Here is a 16045-nt window from a genome sequence, read left to right as displayed (position 1 = left end):
GTTGCCACATTCTTACAAGCTCCCACTTCCTTATCTTTTGTATATTATGTAGAGATTTGTAGATTAGACCCCAGAGGAAGATCTTAGTGGATCAGAGCATTTCCTTAAAGCAGAACTCTGGGCAAAACTGTTCCCTGCCCCTGCAGTGGGGTTTACATGGTGCACTGTTATTATCACCAAGAAAAACCGCCCTGAGAAATGCTACATAGCCATTGCTGGAGTGCATGTAGACAGGAAGTGGCAGAAAGAGGCTGTAGCAGCTCAGCAGCACTTAGATGCAACAAAACATGTAAAAAACATGAGAACGGCTTTTTTAATTAAAAGAATAATGGCAGTTGTTTATAATACACAGTGCTTTAGCAAACTAAATGTAACACCAAGAGGAATTTTTTACCATTTGTGGGGGAAGTGATTTGTAAAAACAACCCCCTCCCCACTGATATCTTCCTGTGTTCTCTCGCTGCTCATTTCCTCCATTGGAGTTGGCAGTCTAAACACTATAGGGTGTATTTATAAAAGAATTGCAGGGCCAAGCATCCTGTAAAACTGCATGCAGGTATGGTCCATGCAAATGGAGGCAAAAACTAACGATATTAGCATATTTTCTTTCCAGGTCAAATGTAATTTCTGTAAAAACTGCAATAAATGGAGCAGAAGAGCACAGAGAATAAATACATCTTTCCTATGCTCCTCTGCTCCATCTAGTGGCCATAATTTGGTATTTTCCTGGTATTACATTGTACCTGAAAAGAAAATATGCTAATAACGTTTGTTTTTGCCTCTATTCCCAAAGAACAAATGTACATGCAGTCTCGCAGGATTAATAGCTCTGCAGTTTTTAAAAAAATAAATAAACCCCTGTGTAAGCTCCATGTCACGCTGTGTCGGAGATTACACAGGTATAACTTTTCCTGCTCCACTTGTGACAGTATTCAGGCCTGGTGATTGGCTTCTCAGGCCCAAGCTCTGTATCCTATGAGGAGGTCATATACTACTTCACACCCAGAAGGACCATGTATTTACTGAGGACTCCAACAGAGCAATGAAGCCACAGAGAGGCATGGTGATAGTTTCAGCTGTGGAGGTTGTTCATACAAGAAAACCTGTCACCTTTCCCTTAGTGGTCAGAGTGACAGGTTGTCTTTAATTTACTTAAAATGCCTTTCAAAGCTAGGAGCTGGTCATCTGAAAACAGACCTGATTTACAGTGTTATTCAGCAATGTGATTCCCTTTATTGATATGTTATTGCTAAGAGCTACCCTCAGGTAGAAGAAGAAACGCTGTCTGGATGACTAACCAACTTCAACTGGTTCAGTGAATTGTTATATCTCTTGATGCACAATTGTCATCTTTATATGTTTGTATTTGGCACCTCAGATGTTGAATGCGACTATTGTTCTTGTAACTATAAAAGCTTGTATCCATTGTTACATATATTCACATGGTATATATATTTGAAGATCCTTAATAAAAATGATTGAACAGAAAAGCTATTTTATCAATATGACAGCTAGACAACTAGCATTTGTAATAAAAAGAAACCAGCATATGTGGTTTCTGTAGTTCCCAGCACAAGATTATCTTTAGGGCCCATTCACATCAGATGCATTGGGGCTGCATTAGAAGCCTTTTCCATCACAGTCCCAATGCAAAAACAAGTAAACAGTGTGATGCCCCGTGATCTGCGCCAGCGCACACCAGCCGCCATGAACAGACCCTTGAAGAACTTCTAGTGGTAAAGTATGAAGGATGTTATTGCTCAGGTCTCCTTTACTGACTGTCATTTAGATGTAATGGCTGACCACTCCTCATCTGCATGTTTATTTCAGGTCTGTGTCTCCACATACCGAAGACAGAGACTAGACAGCTAGCATGTGCAGTTGCAGGTCAGCAATTACAGCTACTTTTTCGACACAGGTTCCCTTACAACTGTTTCTTAGTGAAATATGTTAGCTGCCACTGCTAGACTGCGTGTCCTGAAAATGCTAGTTGCCTGACTGATTCTAGAGTTTAAAAGAGACTAAAGCCAAACCTTTTTTTTTGCTTTAGTGCTCTTTTGGGTCAGAGGAGTATATTATATCCCCAAGCAGGGTGTCACCTGTAGCAGCCTCCAGGTGTCACCTGCCGCAACACCATTACACACGCGTTTGCCATTATTGCACGTGTGCATGACGTCATCACGCACGCGCGTAATGATGTCATGCGCAGGTAACTGCCAGCGGCCATCTCGGTGATGGACACCGGCAGAGAGAGGAGGGGACGTTTATCCGTCAGGATAAGGTATGCCGCCCGGGCCCCTGTACAGCTGTCGGGCACTCAGCCCATGAACGAGTGCCCTACTTTTCAGAGGGGGTGACACTAAAATGACTATGAGTCATTTTGGTGTCACCCGGTGCAGGCCGCACCCCCCTTGTGACGCCATTGTTATTAATGTACTTTTTGGACCTAAATGCTGACTAGGCTGGGTGACACCCGGAGCGGAGACCATGCGTGTGACTTTGCCCTGCGTAATGACGTCATCACACGTGCACGGACGTCTTATTGACGCCTGCCGGTGGCCATCTGGGTGATGGTATGCTGCCAGGTCCCCTCCTCACTCGTAACACTGTCCGACTTTTCATAGACTGTCAGTCATTTTGGTGTCACCCGGCCGCACCCCCATTGTGACACCACTGGGCTCTGCCTCTCTAGAGCCAGAGCCAGGTGTGCCCGCCCCCTCCTATGTCTGTCCTTCCAATGACTGCAGAAGGAACAGAGAGAGGGGAGGGGGGAATCCCTGCAGGCAGCCGTGACTGCAGAGCCGTAGCTTGCTCCTTTTGCGCCCGCGGCAAGAACAGAAAATTGTGCCCCCCAACAGACGTGTGCGGTATGTGACGTCATGCGCCCCGCCTCCAGCGTGGTAGCGCACAATGCGCAGAATGCGGTGGTGGCCAAATCCAAAATAGCACAAACATTTGTTTTGTTTGACGAAACTAATAAAAACATTTTTATTGGACGTTTCGTGAGTGCTCAGCTCTTGATATATAGAGCTGGCTCTAAGTGCATTTTACTCTGCCGAATACTTCCCCTTTAAAACAGTATTGAAGCCAGTTGGTTAGCACAGTAGCTAGGCAAGTGGTATTTCCAGAAGAAGCTCGGCAATGGCTGAGGAATGCTCATCACTGGTAATGTAAGAAATGCCAATCCCTGAACTGTCAATGCGAAAGGCTGTTATGACGCAGATCCACCATCAGAGGGCGCCTAGCATTCATTTTTTTGTCGATCCATGTGAAGTAGTGTAGCGCCGCCCCTGGCCGCTCGTCCCCCGCCTGTCCCCGCCTACTTGTACTGACATAAAAAGTATTCTTCGGACACTGGAGGAAAGAAAAGGGGAGAAGAGCGTGCAGACCGGTAAGAGCTTCATAGATGTCTATGGGGGTCTTGTATGGAAATAGGGAGAGGTTCAGTGATGGTATAGCTCGCACATGAAGTGTTTGTACAGCTATCACTGAGTGTGTGCGGTGTGAGCACGGGGTAGCTGGCACAGCAGTACTGAAGGGAGATGGGGAGCCTGCTGCAGGAATGCAGTGTGCCAGCCTAATGAATAGGAGGTGACATGTGCCAGACAAAGGTAATTTGAAGTCTGGGCAATCCTGCAAGTTTCCCTGCTGTGTCAGTCTTCTTATACTGACTTCTGACAGTGCTTTGTCTATGGCAATAATAACAGAGCACACATCTATGTAGGATATTGGGGGGATCCTATAGAGCGTTAGTGACGCATTGCTGGCTGCATTGCTGTAATATAGAGCATAGCGCCAAAATCATTTTCAGAGCTACTTCTGACCTGTGTGACAATTTCAATCAGTTCTATATTTCTATATTACGGCACTTCTGCAATATGTCCCTAAGTCTGCGGCAAATCCATTAAAGCTCGCCACACACCTCACAATCTGATTGTACAATTTCCTTTAGAGATTGTACGGTCAGATTGTAATGTGCGTGGTGAGCTTTAGAAATACCACCAATTTGGAGTTAAGGAAACTGCCGGTAAATAAAACCAAAGTGACGGTGGAGTTATTCTGGCGCACCCATAAAACAAATGATTTGATATGTTTCTGACCTGTGCATGAATCTGTCACACTCACTGATATTTGTTTTACAGAGGGGAGGCATTAAAGCTGGCCATACGCTGTGAGTTTATTCCTTATTCAGCCCCACTAGCAGCGTGGAAGGGGGAATACCCCCTCCGGGGCTATTGTATGATGACAGCAGTGGGGTGCTGCCGTCAGATAACCTGAACAGTGACTGCAGCTCATTGGCCGCAGTCACCTGAGAATTTTCAGACCGGCTCCTTTGACGATAGTCAATTGAAAAATTGATTTTTGTTGCATGGACGGGTGCCGACCAGGCCACACACTGCTTGAATTTTGGACGAGTTGAATCAACTAGTGCCTTGGTTCTCAACTGGTGGGTCGTGACTCAAAAGTGGGTCGTGTTCAGTGGGTCCCCGTGTGCCTTTCCTTTTTCTAGGTGAGAGGCTCCTCAGCCTCCCTCTAGCGCAGGACTGTCAGTTTTCGCACCAAGCAGCCATTCAAAATATGTTGCCCGGTGCTGAGTGTCAGGTTAAGGTGGGGTGGGGTGGGGTGGGCTGGGGCTATGCCTGCGAGGGAGCTCCATCCATACTTGCATTGCTTACAGCTCACTCGCATACCCTGTAGAGGAGCCTGGACCGGAGTTACATCACAATCTGGCTCCCGGCACCTCTACAGGGGGTGCAAGGAAGCTTTCCAAACGATGCACATATGGATGGAGCGCCATCACAGCAGAGCAGCCCACACTGCGTTCCATTGCAGTGCATCTTGGGTCACGACTTAATGATCAAGGACAAATGTGGGTCTTGAGGTTACACAGGTTGAGAACCACTGAACTAGTGTATGGACAGCTTAATGAGTGTCTATGTGACTCTTTATGAATCCCAGGGACTATGTCTTTTTACAGTTCGAGTGTCCTGTGTATCTGCTTTTACTATGGATCCACATGGAGAGTTCCCTGCAAAGTTCCACTATTTACTAAGGCAGACCCCATCACTACTACCATGACCACGGCGTGATCTTTGGGGCACTTCTAACCTTCTGTTGCTGTGGCTCCATGTCTGAAATTGGTACCAAAGCTCCATTAGCCACTCAACACAATCTTACCAGGGTCTGCCGTTGGGATTTGTAGACCCGCACACACATACTTTTCATTATGGGTAATTACACTTTCTGTCCCAAAAAAAGTCACGCACTTTAATATTTTCTTGCATTGCCTTTAGCTTTGATTACGGCACGCATTCACCGTGGCATCATTTGGATAAGCTTATGCAATGTCACAACATTCATTTCCATCCAGAGTTGCATTTTACACCAAGATCTTGTAGTGATGATGGGAGAGTCAGACCTCTGCGTAAATTCTTCTCCAGCACATCCCAAAGATTCTCAATGGGGTTAAGGTCTGGACTCTACGGTGGGCATTCCATGTGTGAAAATGATGTCTCCTGCTTTCGACCCACTCTTTCACAATTTGAGCCCGATGAATTCTGGCATTGTCATCTTGGAATATGCCCAATGTGCCATCAGGGAAGAAAAAAAAATACATTGATGGAAAAACCTGATCATTCAGTATATTCAGGTACCCTTTGTAGGGTACATAACTTTGCTGAACCTAGACCTATTATCCAATAGAAAGCTCTGGTCTATTTGCTTAGCTAAATCCAGGTGGTGACCTTTTTTTGGACAGGCAGTGTATATAGCACCAACAATTTATGTGGCATTGTACAGATTGTACGCTCGTATCAGTCTCTGCTCTCCAGAAGATTACAATCTATGGTTCCTAAATGGCAAACGCATACCAGGACCGGTTTTAGACAGGAGCCAATTAACCTTCCAGCGTGTCTTGGGAGTGTGGCAGGAAGCCCACAGAAGCACAGGGAGAACCCAAGATTCAAGCCAAGAACTGGAGTGCTGTAGTGCTGTAAGGCAGAAGTGCTAACCTCTAAGCCACTGTGCTGCCCACTAAGGTAGATGTTGCACCAGAGCGACCATGTATATAGTTTTTTAAGTGAACCCATCATTTCCCTGAGCATTGCTCCATTACCAGTTTCGCTGGCACTTTATTTTTCCCCAAAACATGCAGGATTAACAGCGCTAAGTCCTCATCTCCATCTCTAACCAGCACTAGTGTATGCCTATCGCCCTGGCTGTCACAGGAAGCACTGAGGTGTCTTTAAGCACGTAGCTCCAGGATAACTTAAAAAACTCCCATCCCTCCCCTCAGTGATCACTGGGCTAAAAAAAAAACCTCAAAACTTTCTAGGTGCCATTTTTCACTTACCCTCGGCTGCGGTCACATGATCACCCTTATTCTCTCGGTTCACTTCCTGCTGGAGTCCTTCTTCCAGGTGTCCACATCACGGCCATACCCCCAGCCCACCCCACCTCACCTCAAGTAGACACTCGCCAAAGGGCAGCATATTTTAAATGGCTGCTCGGTGTAAGAATGGACAGTGCTGCGCTAGGGGGAGGCTGAGAAGCCTCTTGCCTAGAAAAGTGGAAGGCATGCGGTGACCCAGTGAACACGGACTCGCGACCACTTTAGGGTCACGGCCCACTAGTTGAGAACCAAGGATCTAAGGTCCTGTGAATCATCACATTCAATACACTGTGTATTAGATGTGAGGAGGCCGAGGGACATACCATTGCTGGAGCAGAGGAGGATCCCAGCTGGAGGGAGTGCTCTAACAGCCAACTGGGTCCATGGTTCGCGGGAGTTTAAGTTTGTTTTTTTGGACTCTAGACGAAAAATAGCACTTAACCCTTCCAGTGTATGGGTAGACCCATGCAAGGGTTGAGAAAAGTTTTCAAGGAGTTCTTCTTTAAGCTCAGGCCCACTCCTTCCCTCTGGCCAGATAGTGAGGTGCAAAAAGTGGAAGGTAGTGGGCCCAACTCTGCTTCAGGAAGTCATTGTATACAAAATATCGTTCCTTGATTAGGAACTCCAAATACAATCTGCATGGAAAGTGTTAGCATTTAGCAATCGCCACTGCCATGCTATTATACCCAGCCTACATCTGATTCACTGTTTGGCTTATCATTTTGCAGCTGCCTCCTTCCACAAAAGTTGTTTGAAAAAACATATTTTGTCGAACCAGGTGGTGCCATCTGGGCTACCCACCGATCAAATTTTGTGTCCCATTCAGTGAGAATTGGCTGAAATTTGAGACAATCCGTTATGTTGGGTGCCCAACTTAAGGGTTCCAAGCAGCATTTGTGATCATTGAGTTTTGTGTGTTCAAGCAGTAAGTCTTCAGAGGCTGGAAGCCATCAGTATACAGGGTAGTTCCAAGATGGTGAACCGTAATATTCAGGGATACAAGTATCCCTAAGAATGAGATGATGCGTGGACCTATATGGGTTGGACTTGATGGACATATGTCTTTATTCAACCCCAAATACTATGTAACTATGTAACATCTCCGTGCCTGTCGGATGTGTATTTGCTTAGTAAGCAAACAGCAAGTTGGTAGACATTTTCCATGCCATTCGATAGGCCTTGACGCTTGGTGGACATCTGTATGATTTTCACTCCATATGCTGTGAGATTGACAATTATGGAATCTTTTATATCACACAAGTTAATTGCATGTATGCTTGGCTTTATGATTTGCTTATAGACTTTCCTTCCTTAGGCAGCATATGGCATATACGTCTTATAGCTATGATATTTATCTATACTTTGGTTATATTGATGTGGCTGTATTGGGAGTAAAGATGGATAGACATTTGTGCTTTCTTTTTCTAAACTCTTTAGTGATTTCTCCTTCACCATTCTTGTATTTGTTGAATCCTGCTAGTTCTTTATTCAGTGCCAATTGTGTAGAGGAACTAGGGTCCCATATTCTGCATTCACAATGTCTGCACCAGGCTGTGTACTTGTGTACCCCAATCATACATGTTCCCTTGTGAGGGTTCTGCTCCCTGTGTTTTCATCTTTGGCCTAACTAAGCTCCAGTGTTTCACTTTACCTGGATTCCTAAACGCTGTTATTTCTGCCAACATCCCTGGAGCTGCCATCCCTGGCATGACAGTGGAGGATACACAGTGTGCCTGTGGGAACCTCAAAATGTCCTATTCCCGCTGGTCCTGAGCCAACCCTCATTGAAGCACCGATCTGAAGTGGAGGGAAAGGAGGGGGGGAGAGAAGATTGAAAGGGCAGATACTAACGCTATATAATAATAGTATAATCTGCCTCTGAGTATAGTCTGAGCGCACTGAGTGTACATTGATGAACAAAAAGATGTTCTTCAGTAAAAACAAAATATCTGATTATTGTCTGTTCGCTGTCTGTGTTTCTTTGTTCTGATTTCTTCTTTCTGAAAAAAATATCAAAAAAGCTTATTTTTCTTCTCACCCTGCAGTTTTGCAATCAATGTCATGCTTGAATAGCTGTCTTTTTCATGTACCATTAATACAAAAATGGTCAAACAGCATCTAAAAATATTTGCCACACAATAAGACTTCTTTACAATATCCAGTCAATCTCCACTCCAACAGGCATACATTCAAGAAAGATAATAGCAAGAAGTCCCATAGTGTAAAAACATTTACAACTTTATTAAAATCATACAAATTAAGGCTCTGTTCAAACCTAGGCGTATCGAATATGCGTGTTTGTCGCACGTTTCATGACGTGCGTTTTTACCGCGATTCGTGGTAAAAAAACGCGCGACCGACGCGCGTTTCCGAGGGCTACTTGGCTGTATCCCAATGGAAACGCGCGACAAAAACGCCGCAAAGAAGCTCATGTACCTTTTCAGGCATAGGCCGTTTTGTAGCGCGTTCAGACAGGCTGAAATATGGCATGGTGGTTGGGAAGGGGGTTTAACACCGCGGATGTCAACTGGTTAAACAGATTCACAATCAAAGGTGCTTCCATAGCACCAGAATATTGCACACGATACACAGATCTTCCCCGTTCTTGTCCTACTGGGACTTCTGGGGTGGGCAATGATGTCAGCATGTGTCCTCCTGCTCAATGCATTTCCTTTTCTTGATTGACCTGTTTTAACCTGTCCGAAAATGTACAGCCTCAGCTGCAATCAGTGTTTGGGTATTCTGACGGCAGCACACCCACCACTGTCAAATAGCCTGGTGGGTGGGATTTCCCCATCCTTGCTGTTTAGCTTTTGACTACCTTCTGCAGGCAGCAATGGTCTGCTGTGCAGAGGATTTTTATAACCCAAACGTCTGGCACTTACTGTATAATAGCTACTTTGCAAACTCAGTACAGGTAAACGTTAAAATGGCAGTCTCCATTGTTTGTAGTTGACAGGCATGCCTTGATACAGGGCTTGGCAAATCCTAGGATCCAGGTACTCAATGAGCCTTAAACATTACAGCTGGTGCCTAACTTTTGAGGTTTTCTCTAGTTGTTGTCTATGGAGCTGACTCCTAAAAAAAATTCCTGCAAGCTCTTGGATTGGACTGACTGGTTCCTGAATTCCAAATTAATTTGTCCACCCCTGCTTTAATCACAACCTTCCCTTCTCTACTTTTTTTCAGCAGCCAAATATGTTCCACCTTTCTCTAATGTCTTGCTACCTCATTGAAACCTATGTGAATGCACACTGCCCACCTTTTTTGTTATATCACTTTTAGTTGTCTCAAGTCTCCTATGTTGTTTTTTTTTTCTTCCTTTTCTTCCTTCCACTGGTTTACCTCAAGCGTATTTTCCCAGGGTTCAGTCTGCCGTGTCTCTGTCACTCCATCTCTCACCTACCGGCTCCTAAAGAAGATCAGTGACTCCTTACAAAACAATCACATGCTTTTTGAATTTATATTACATTGCAGTATGTTGTCTTCTTGTTGTATATTTTGTTGTATATTTTCTTTTCTTTTGGGGGAAGTTATTTAAAATTCCTACAGCAACTGCCATGCATTTTGTGCTGATTTTTCCATAGGAAATCACCCGAGGGCATGTTTAGGCAGTTTGTTTAATTATATAGTTAGGTTTAAAAAAATACATATGTCGATCGAGTTTAACCAAAAGACAAAAATAAATGCCCCTGCTCTAGCAGGGAAAATATTCCTTCCTGAGCCCCAAAGGAAATCAGAGATTTCCTCAATCAACTTTCTATAGTTTCACTTCTTCTTATTATTCGTAGCAATAGCCAGCTAGATTTTGTGCATTTGAAACACATCCTGATTTTCTTTCTGTTTTTTGAAGCGATCTACTGAATTGGCTAGAACCTGCTTCTGTTTCAGGGCGAATAATGCGCGACACTGTGCAATGCGCCTACCATGCAATAACAGTGCAGGAGTTGCATTTCTATTCATTTGAATGACACTGTAAACGCACCTCCCACAATGCAATCGACTATGGGCACGTGGTACCGCAATACTGTGCATTGCGTTGTCGTTGAAATAAGTAGTGCACGCACAGCTTTCATTAAAGCACAGCCCTGGTGTGAATTGGCCGTCACACTATTCCATATTTTCACAGCTCTTACTGTAAGAGAAGCTTCTTCTATGCGAAGGTTAAACCTATTTTTTTTAATGCACAAGGGCCCACTTGTCAATAACCAATGACTGTGTATTGACAGTACCAGCTCACATCTTGTGCAGCTCCAAGCAATAAGTGATATAAATGGGGTCATTTCTAATGTTATGTAGGAACATCGCCATTATGCTGTAGTGAAAAGCAGGCACGGGTGGGAATATGTCTTTGTGGTGGTGAAATACCATTTGTTGTGATTCTGTTTAGGCACTTTTGTGATTTACATACCCCTGCCACAGTGTACAGGGGAAAGGGGCATATCCCCACTTTCTTTATTACAGTTTTTTCCAGCTGTAAAGGAGATTTTAGGAAGCTGATATAAGGAAAGATATAAGTTTCTTATGTAACCTGTATTCAGAGTGACTCTGTACTGAATCTCTACTAATATTATTCATTCTACTATTCTGTAATAGGGACACCATAAGGTGTCTGAGCTTACCTTGCCATAGTTTTCCTTCTGACCAATCTGCCTCCGGAGCCCCAGGAACGTTGTAAAGTTGAACTTCTTCAAGCATAAAAACTTTTATTTAAAGCGGAAGTTTAATCTGCTCATATTTTGCCCTCCCTGGTTTCTAGTTTCTCCCTCCCCTCTCATTCTAATTAATTTGCTTACACATCTTATTTTTTACCAAGTGACATTATCGCTGGGTCTCTGCTTCTCTATGCATCCCAGATCTTAGCGGGGACTGTACATAGCTTCCTGAAAACATCATAGCATCCTGCCTCAGTACTCTTCTTGTGATGCAAGCAGTAGGCTGGCTCTTGGGAGGAGTTATGTAAATAATATGTGGGGATGTCAGTTTGGAGGAGTGTGAAGGAGGTGATTGCTTGTGGTCCTGATGTCAAGACAATGCATGGAAGAAGGAACAGATGTCTCACCATCAGTCTTTTCAGTGAGACATCTGTCGTTCTGGAATGTTTACTTAGGTTCTGTAAAAAATAAGATTGGGTACCCAGAGCAAACACCACTCTGCTGAGGAATCTTCCCCCGAGGTCGTCTGGGAACCCTGTACTTTTGGGGCATATTGACCTCCTGTGTCCCCTACAGCGCTCAGCAACAGGTTGCATTAAACACAAATTAGGGTTCTTATACCGTAGCAGCTATATTTAAAAATGAATTAAATCTTGTTGTTAAAGCAGATGCCCTAAGGCAAAAAATAAAAGAAGATTGCACGGAAGGCATACAGTAATTCTAATGCAGGGCTGGACAAATCCCAGGAGCCAGGTAGCCAATGCGCCTTATAATTTATAGCTAACAGTAGAAAGGAATCATGGCACACTCACAAGTCAGCATGTAAAAAAACTTGTCTCACCACTAAGGTTAATAACAGAGGTTTGGATATACGTCTTCCGCAGAAAATGTGAGCATAGCCGCGCCAAGGTAACCTCTTATAGTGCGGTCCTAACTCTAAACTATGAGAGTCTCCATCTTGGAGCACATGGGGGCAGAAGATTTCAAATTGGGTGCAGGTTTGTCAGGAGGAAGCCCAACCTCCTTAAAGGCACAGGAACACACAAGGGATCCCGCACATCCCAATGGCAGCTGAGAACCCCCATGCGTCACTGCACCAAATCGGTCAAGCAAAACAAATGACAAACGCACTTGTGAGTGTGCCATGATTCCCATTCCCATAAATGTATTTTATCGTTTATCCGATTAACCGATTAATCGAACTTAATAATCGGCTAACTAATCGATTTTGAAAATAATCGTTAGCTGCAGCTCTAGCGTTTGTCATTTGTTTTGCTTTATAATTCTAGATGTCTAGATGTGCCAAGTATATCAAAGAAGATGCCATGCGACTTTAAAGCCTCATTCACACGACAAAAGGCCGACACATACAGCTCCGTGCTGCGTGTACGGCCGTATCAGGCAGCTCCCTGGAAGGACAGGTGCTGCGTGTGATTAGTACGCAGCCCCTGTCCTTCTCAATGGGAGTACATGGCCATACGCCGCCCTACGCTCACCCAAAGTGCAGATCTGTACTGGTTCGGGGGTGTCCCGGCTCAGACGCAGATGGGATCCATCCTGTCAGCGTACGAGTATGGACACCCGCATGGACATACAGGGCGGGTGAGCGTAGGGCAGCGTATGGCCGCACACTCCCATAGAGAAGGCCAGGGGTTGCGTACTAATCACACGGAGCACCTGTCCTTCCTGGGAGCTGCCTGATACGGCCGTACACGCAGCATGGAGCAGTATGTGTTGTCTTTTTCTCGTGTGAATGAGGCCTAAAGGACGAATACAACACAATATATCATTTTATTCTGGGTGCGCATAAACTTTATTGAATATATTTTTGTATTAAATGGTAATTTTTATGAATGTCTGAAGTTCAGTTTTTGCATCTAAAGGATTCACTTGATTTCTAACCTTCTGTGCACATATAATTTATAATCATTTGCAGCATTCGGAGTTGTGACAGAATATCATGCACCCGTTGTACTACATGATTCACTTGGAAAGTGTTCCATATAGTATGCTTATCTGTCAGTGGAAGTTAAACTTATGAAGATGTAAAGACTGACTGTTCATTCCATGTTGATTTGCACTCTCTTCACAGATGTCACATGGACAAGAAGCGTGAACCTGAGAACGAAATTTCAGGGCATGCCAATGGAAGAGCAAATAACCAGAGGTCGTGGCTGATCCGTCAGGTGCAAACAGAGAAGTACAACTGTTCAAAGACCAAGTGAAGTTTTCAGTCTAAAATAAAACAAAAATATGGAGCAACCAGGTCATATCCACGTGGAGGAAAACCTGCAGAAGTTAACAGTGTTGCCTTGTGAGACAGAAAAAGAGAAGAAAACCCAAGAAAGCAACATGACACCACAAAATAATGACAAAGAAAACGGGAAGTCCGTAGAGAAAGACAGCTCGGTAGATATCTTGCCTGTGGAAGAAGGGAAGAAGACATTAGTGAGGCAATCAGACAGATCAGTCTCCAGCACTTCTACCTGTTCATCGGTTAACTACTCCTCACCAGAGAGTGACCAGGTCTTCAGTGAAGAAGAGGAGATCCAGTCCAAACGAAAAACTCTTCGAAAGGTGAGGAAACATTGGTTGTGACTCAGGTCAATATCTGCACATTAGGATGTAGCACAGGGTCTGATATAACCTAGAGAGGAAAGAAAAGCAGCAAGTCAGCCTCCAGCTGCCATATGCCTTGTACGGGTTAAAAAAAAAAAGAAATCTGATTGCTTTCCATAGCTGTCCCGGGAACTTTCTCATCCTGCAGTTCTCTGTAGATCAGCCGCACTGAGAAGTATTTTCAGAAGCTAAAGGGTTGAGATGCATAAAGCATATGCAGAGAGGCCTTGCTTTCTGTGGGTGAAGATGTGAATAAGACCTACTAGGTTGACGAGACGGTGAAAGTTGTTGGAAAAACTAAGTGGGGAGGAGGAGATGCTGCTGCGGAGGGTAAAATTATTGGTTAGGCATCTATATGCAGCCTTTGTTTTGACATCTTGCTTGAAATTACCCTGGTAAAACGTATAGAGATGTTCACCCAGGAGTAGGAGGTACAGTTTATCATTATCTGGTGACAGAGGGAAGAATAGATTCATAGATACAAACACGATACGTTGTGTAGGCTTGGATGTGTAGTTGGATTTTGTACAGAATGTTGAAGTTGGAGAAATACCTGAGCACAGTTTGTATTACCCAAGGTACAGCTTTATTGTTAAGGAAAAGCACAGCACTAAGATTCTTTGTTTAAAGGAGAACTATGGGGTTAGGGCTTTTCCCCATAGTTCTCCAAAGGGTAATGGGAGGACACAAACTAGCGTCCTCCCGTTCCCCTTAGCTCAGTATACCGCGAGCTGCAGACGCCACAGCTGAAACGGATCCTGACAATTATGTCTGGATTCGCCCAGCTGCATGAGTGACAGCTGGCTCTGCCTATCTAGAGGCAGAGCCAGCTGTACCCGCCCCCTGCCCCGTCCGTTCCGCCAGTCAGCGCTGGAGGATCGGAGCGGGGAGGGGGGAATCCAGTCCCTCCCCTGTCACGGCTCTGTGCCGTGTTAGGATCGAGGATCGAGAAGTGAGCGAACAACGGTATGTGTTCGCTCACTTCCCGATCTACTGAGCCGACCTGTGACAGTTTCATTTTCACATCTCGGCTAAAACTATGAGGATGAGTGAACAGCACTCACCTCATAGTTCTCCTTTAAAGGAGAACTATGGGGTCAGTGTTTTTCCCCATAGTTCTCCTAAGGGTCACGGGAGGACATAAACTAGCATCCTCCCGTGACCCAAAGCTCAGTATATCGCAAGCTACAGCTCGCGGTATACTGAGGCCCCTGCAGCCAGGACGGATCCTGACATTACTATCGAGATCCACCCAGCTGAGTGATTGACAGCTGGCTCTGCCTCTAGATAGGCAGAGCCAGCTGTGCCCGCCACCTCCTCCCAATCTATTGAGCCGACGTGTGACAGTTTCATTGTCACACGTCGCCTCGAACTATGAGGATGAGTGATTTTCATTCGCCTCATAGTTCTCCTTTAAACTGTTTGATTTTTCACCCCTTATTTAAGATGTTCCATAAGTGACCTCATGCCTTTATTTGTTAAATCAACCATGCCGGCTGTGGCCAAGAATTTGGGAATTTGAATTTAAATGTGGATGTGAAATTATTTTCTTCTTAGAAATATTTTTAATTTATTACAGGTATTTACATAACTATTTATCCTGCACTTTACATACTGCACATTTACATCAGTCCCTGCCCTCCAGGCATCTGCATCTCTCATTCATACGCACATGAGCCAATTTGGATAGGAGCCAATTAACCTTCCAGCATGTCTTTAGAGTGTGGGAGGAAACTGGGAGTACCCAGAGGAAACCTGCGTAAGCACAGGGAGAACATGCAAACTCCATGCAGATAGTGTCCTGACCAGGATTCGAACAAGGGACCCCAGTGCTGCAAGGCAGAAGTGGTATCATTCTGTAATTAGTAGAGTTTATTATCATTTCATGGAATTAAAAACTAATTGAGCTGTGGAGGTTGTGCCCCCCCCCAAAAAAAAGGCAGGTACAGGACAAAGGATCAGTCATCAGTATTGGCTGTGATCTCCCCGCAGCTGATATTTTACTCGGGAGTGACTTACCATGCCTGTCTCCTTGTGTGGAAGAAGCCATCTTGGTAGAGGCAGGACTTTGCTTCCCTTTATGTTAGAGCTGTCTCCAAATCAGGGGCGGACTGACCATTCGGTCCGTCGGGCACTGCCCGAGGGCCCGCGGCCTTCAGGGGGCCCGTCACGGGTGCCGCATAAGGTGGGGTCGCTGCCGGCAGATCTAGCTACCGCATACAGAGTCTCCTCTCTCAGCCGATCTGCAGCTGCTGGCGGCTGTCTGATGGGTCCTCACGGCCGAGGCTCAGGGCTGCCCCCTGCAGTGCCTGCAGGCTTTTTTTTTATTCTCGGCTCCCTCCACAGTTTTCGGCGGCTGACGGGCCCCCTCATCTCTGCG

General features: G+C 45.0%; 1 protein-coding gene across 1 annotated transcript in view; it reads left to right on the top strand.

The window, feature by feature from the left end:
* The first annotated feature begins 3314 nt into the window (after nt 1-3314).
* The window catches only part of LOC108785253 (inositol-trisphosphate 3-kinase B-like), a 69236-nt gene continuing 56505 nt past the window's right edge, over nt 3315-16045 (top strand). The window contains exons 1-2 of the mRNA XM_018554300.1: nt 3315-3391; nt 13139-13623. Of these exons, the coding sequence (XP_018409802.1) occupies nt 13300-13623 (324 nt within the window). The 5' untranslated portion in view covers nt 3315-3391; nt 13139-13299. The remainder of the gene's footprint in view (nt 3392-13138; nt 13624-16045) is intronic.

The sequence above is a fragment of the Nanorana parkeri genome, unplaced genomic scaffold (genome assembly GCF_000935625.1).
Source record: "Nanorana parkeri isolate BGI_ZX_2015 unplaced genomic scaffold, ASM93562v1 scaffold153, whole genome shotgun sequence".
Classification (NCBI taxonomy): domain Eukaryota; kingdom Metazoa; phylum Chordata; class Amphibia; order Anura; family Dicroglossidae; genus Nanorana; species Nanorana parkeri.
The sequence above is the reverse complement of the archived record's forward strand: the minus strand, read 5'-3'. Positions and strand labels throughout refer to the sequence as shown.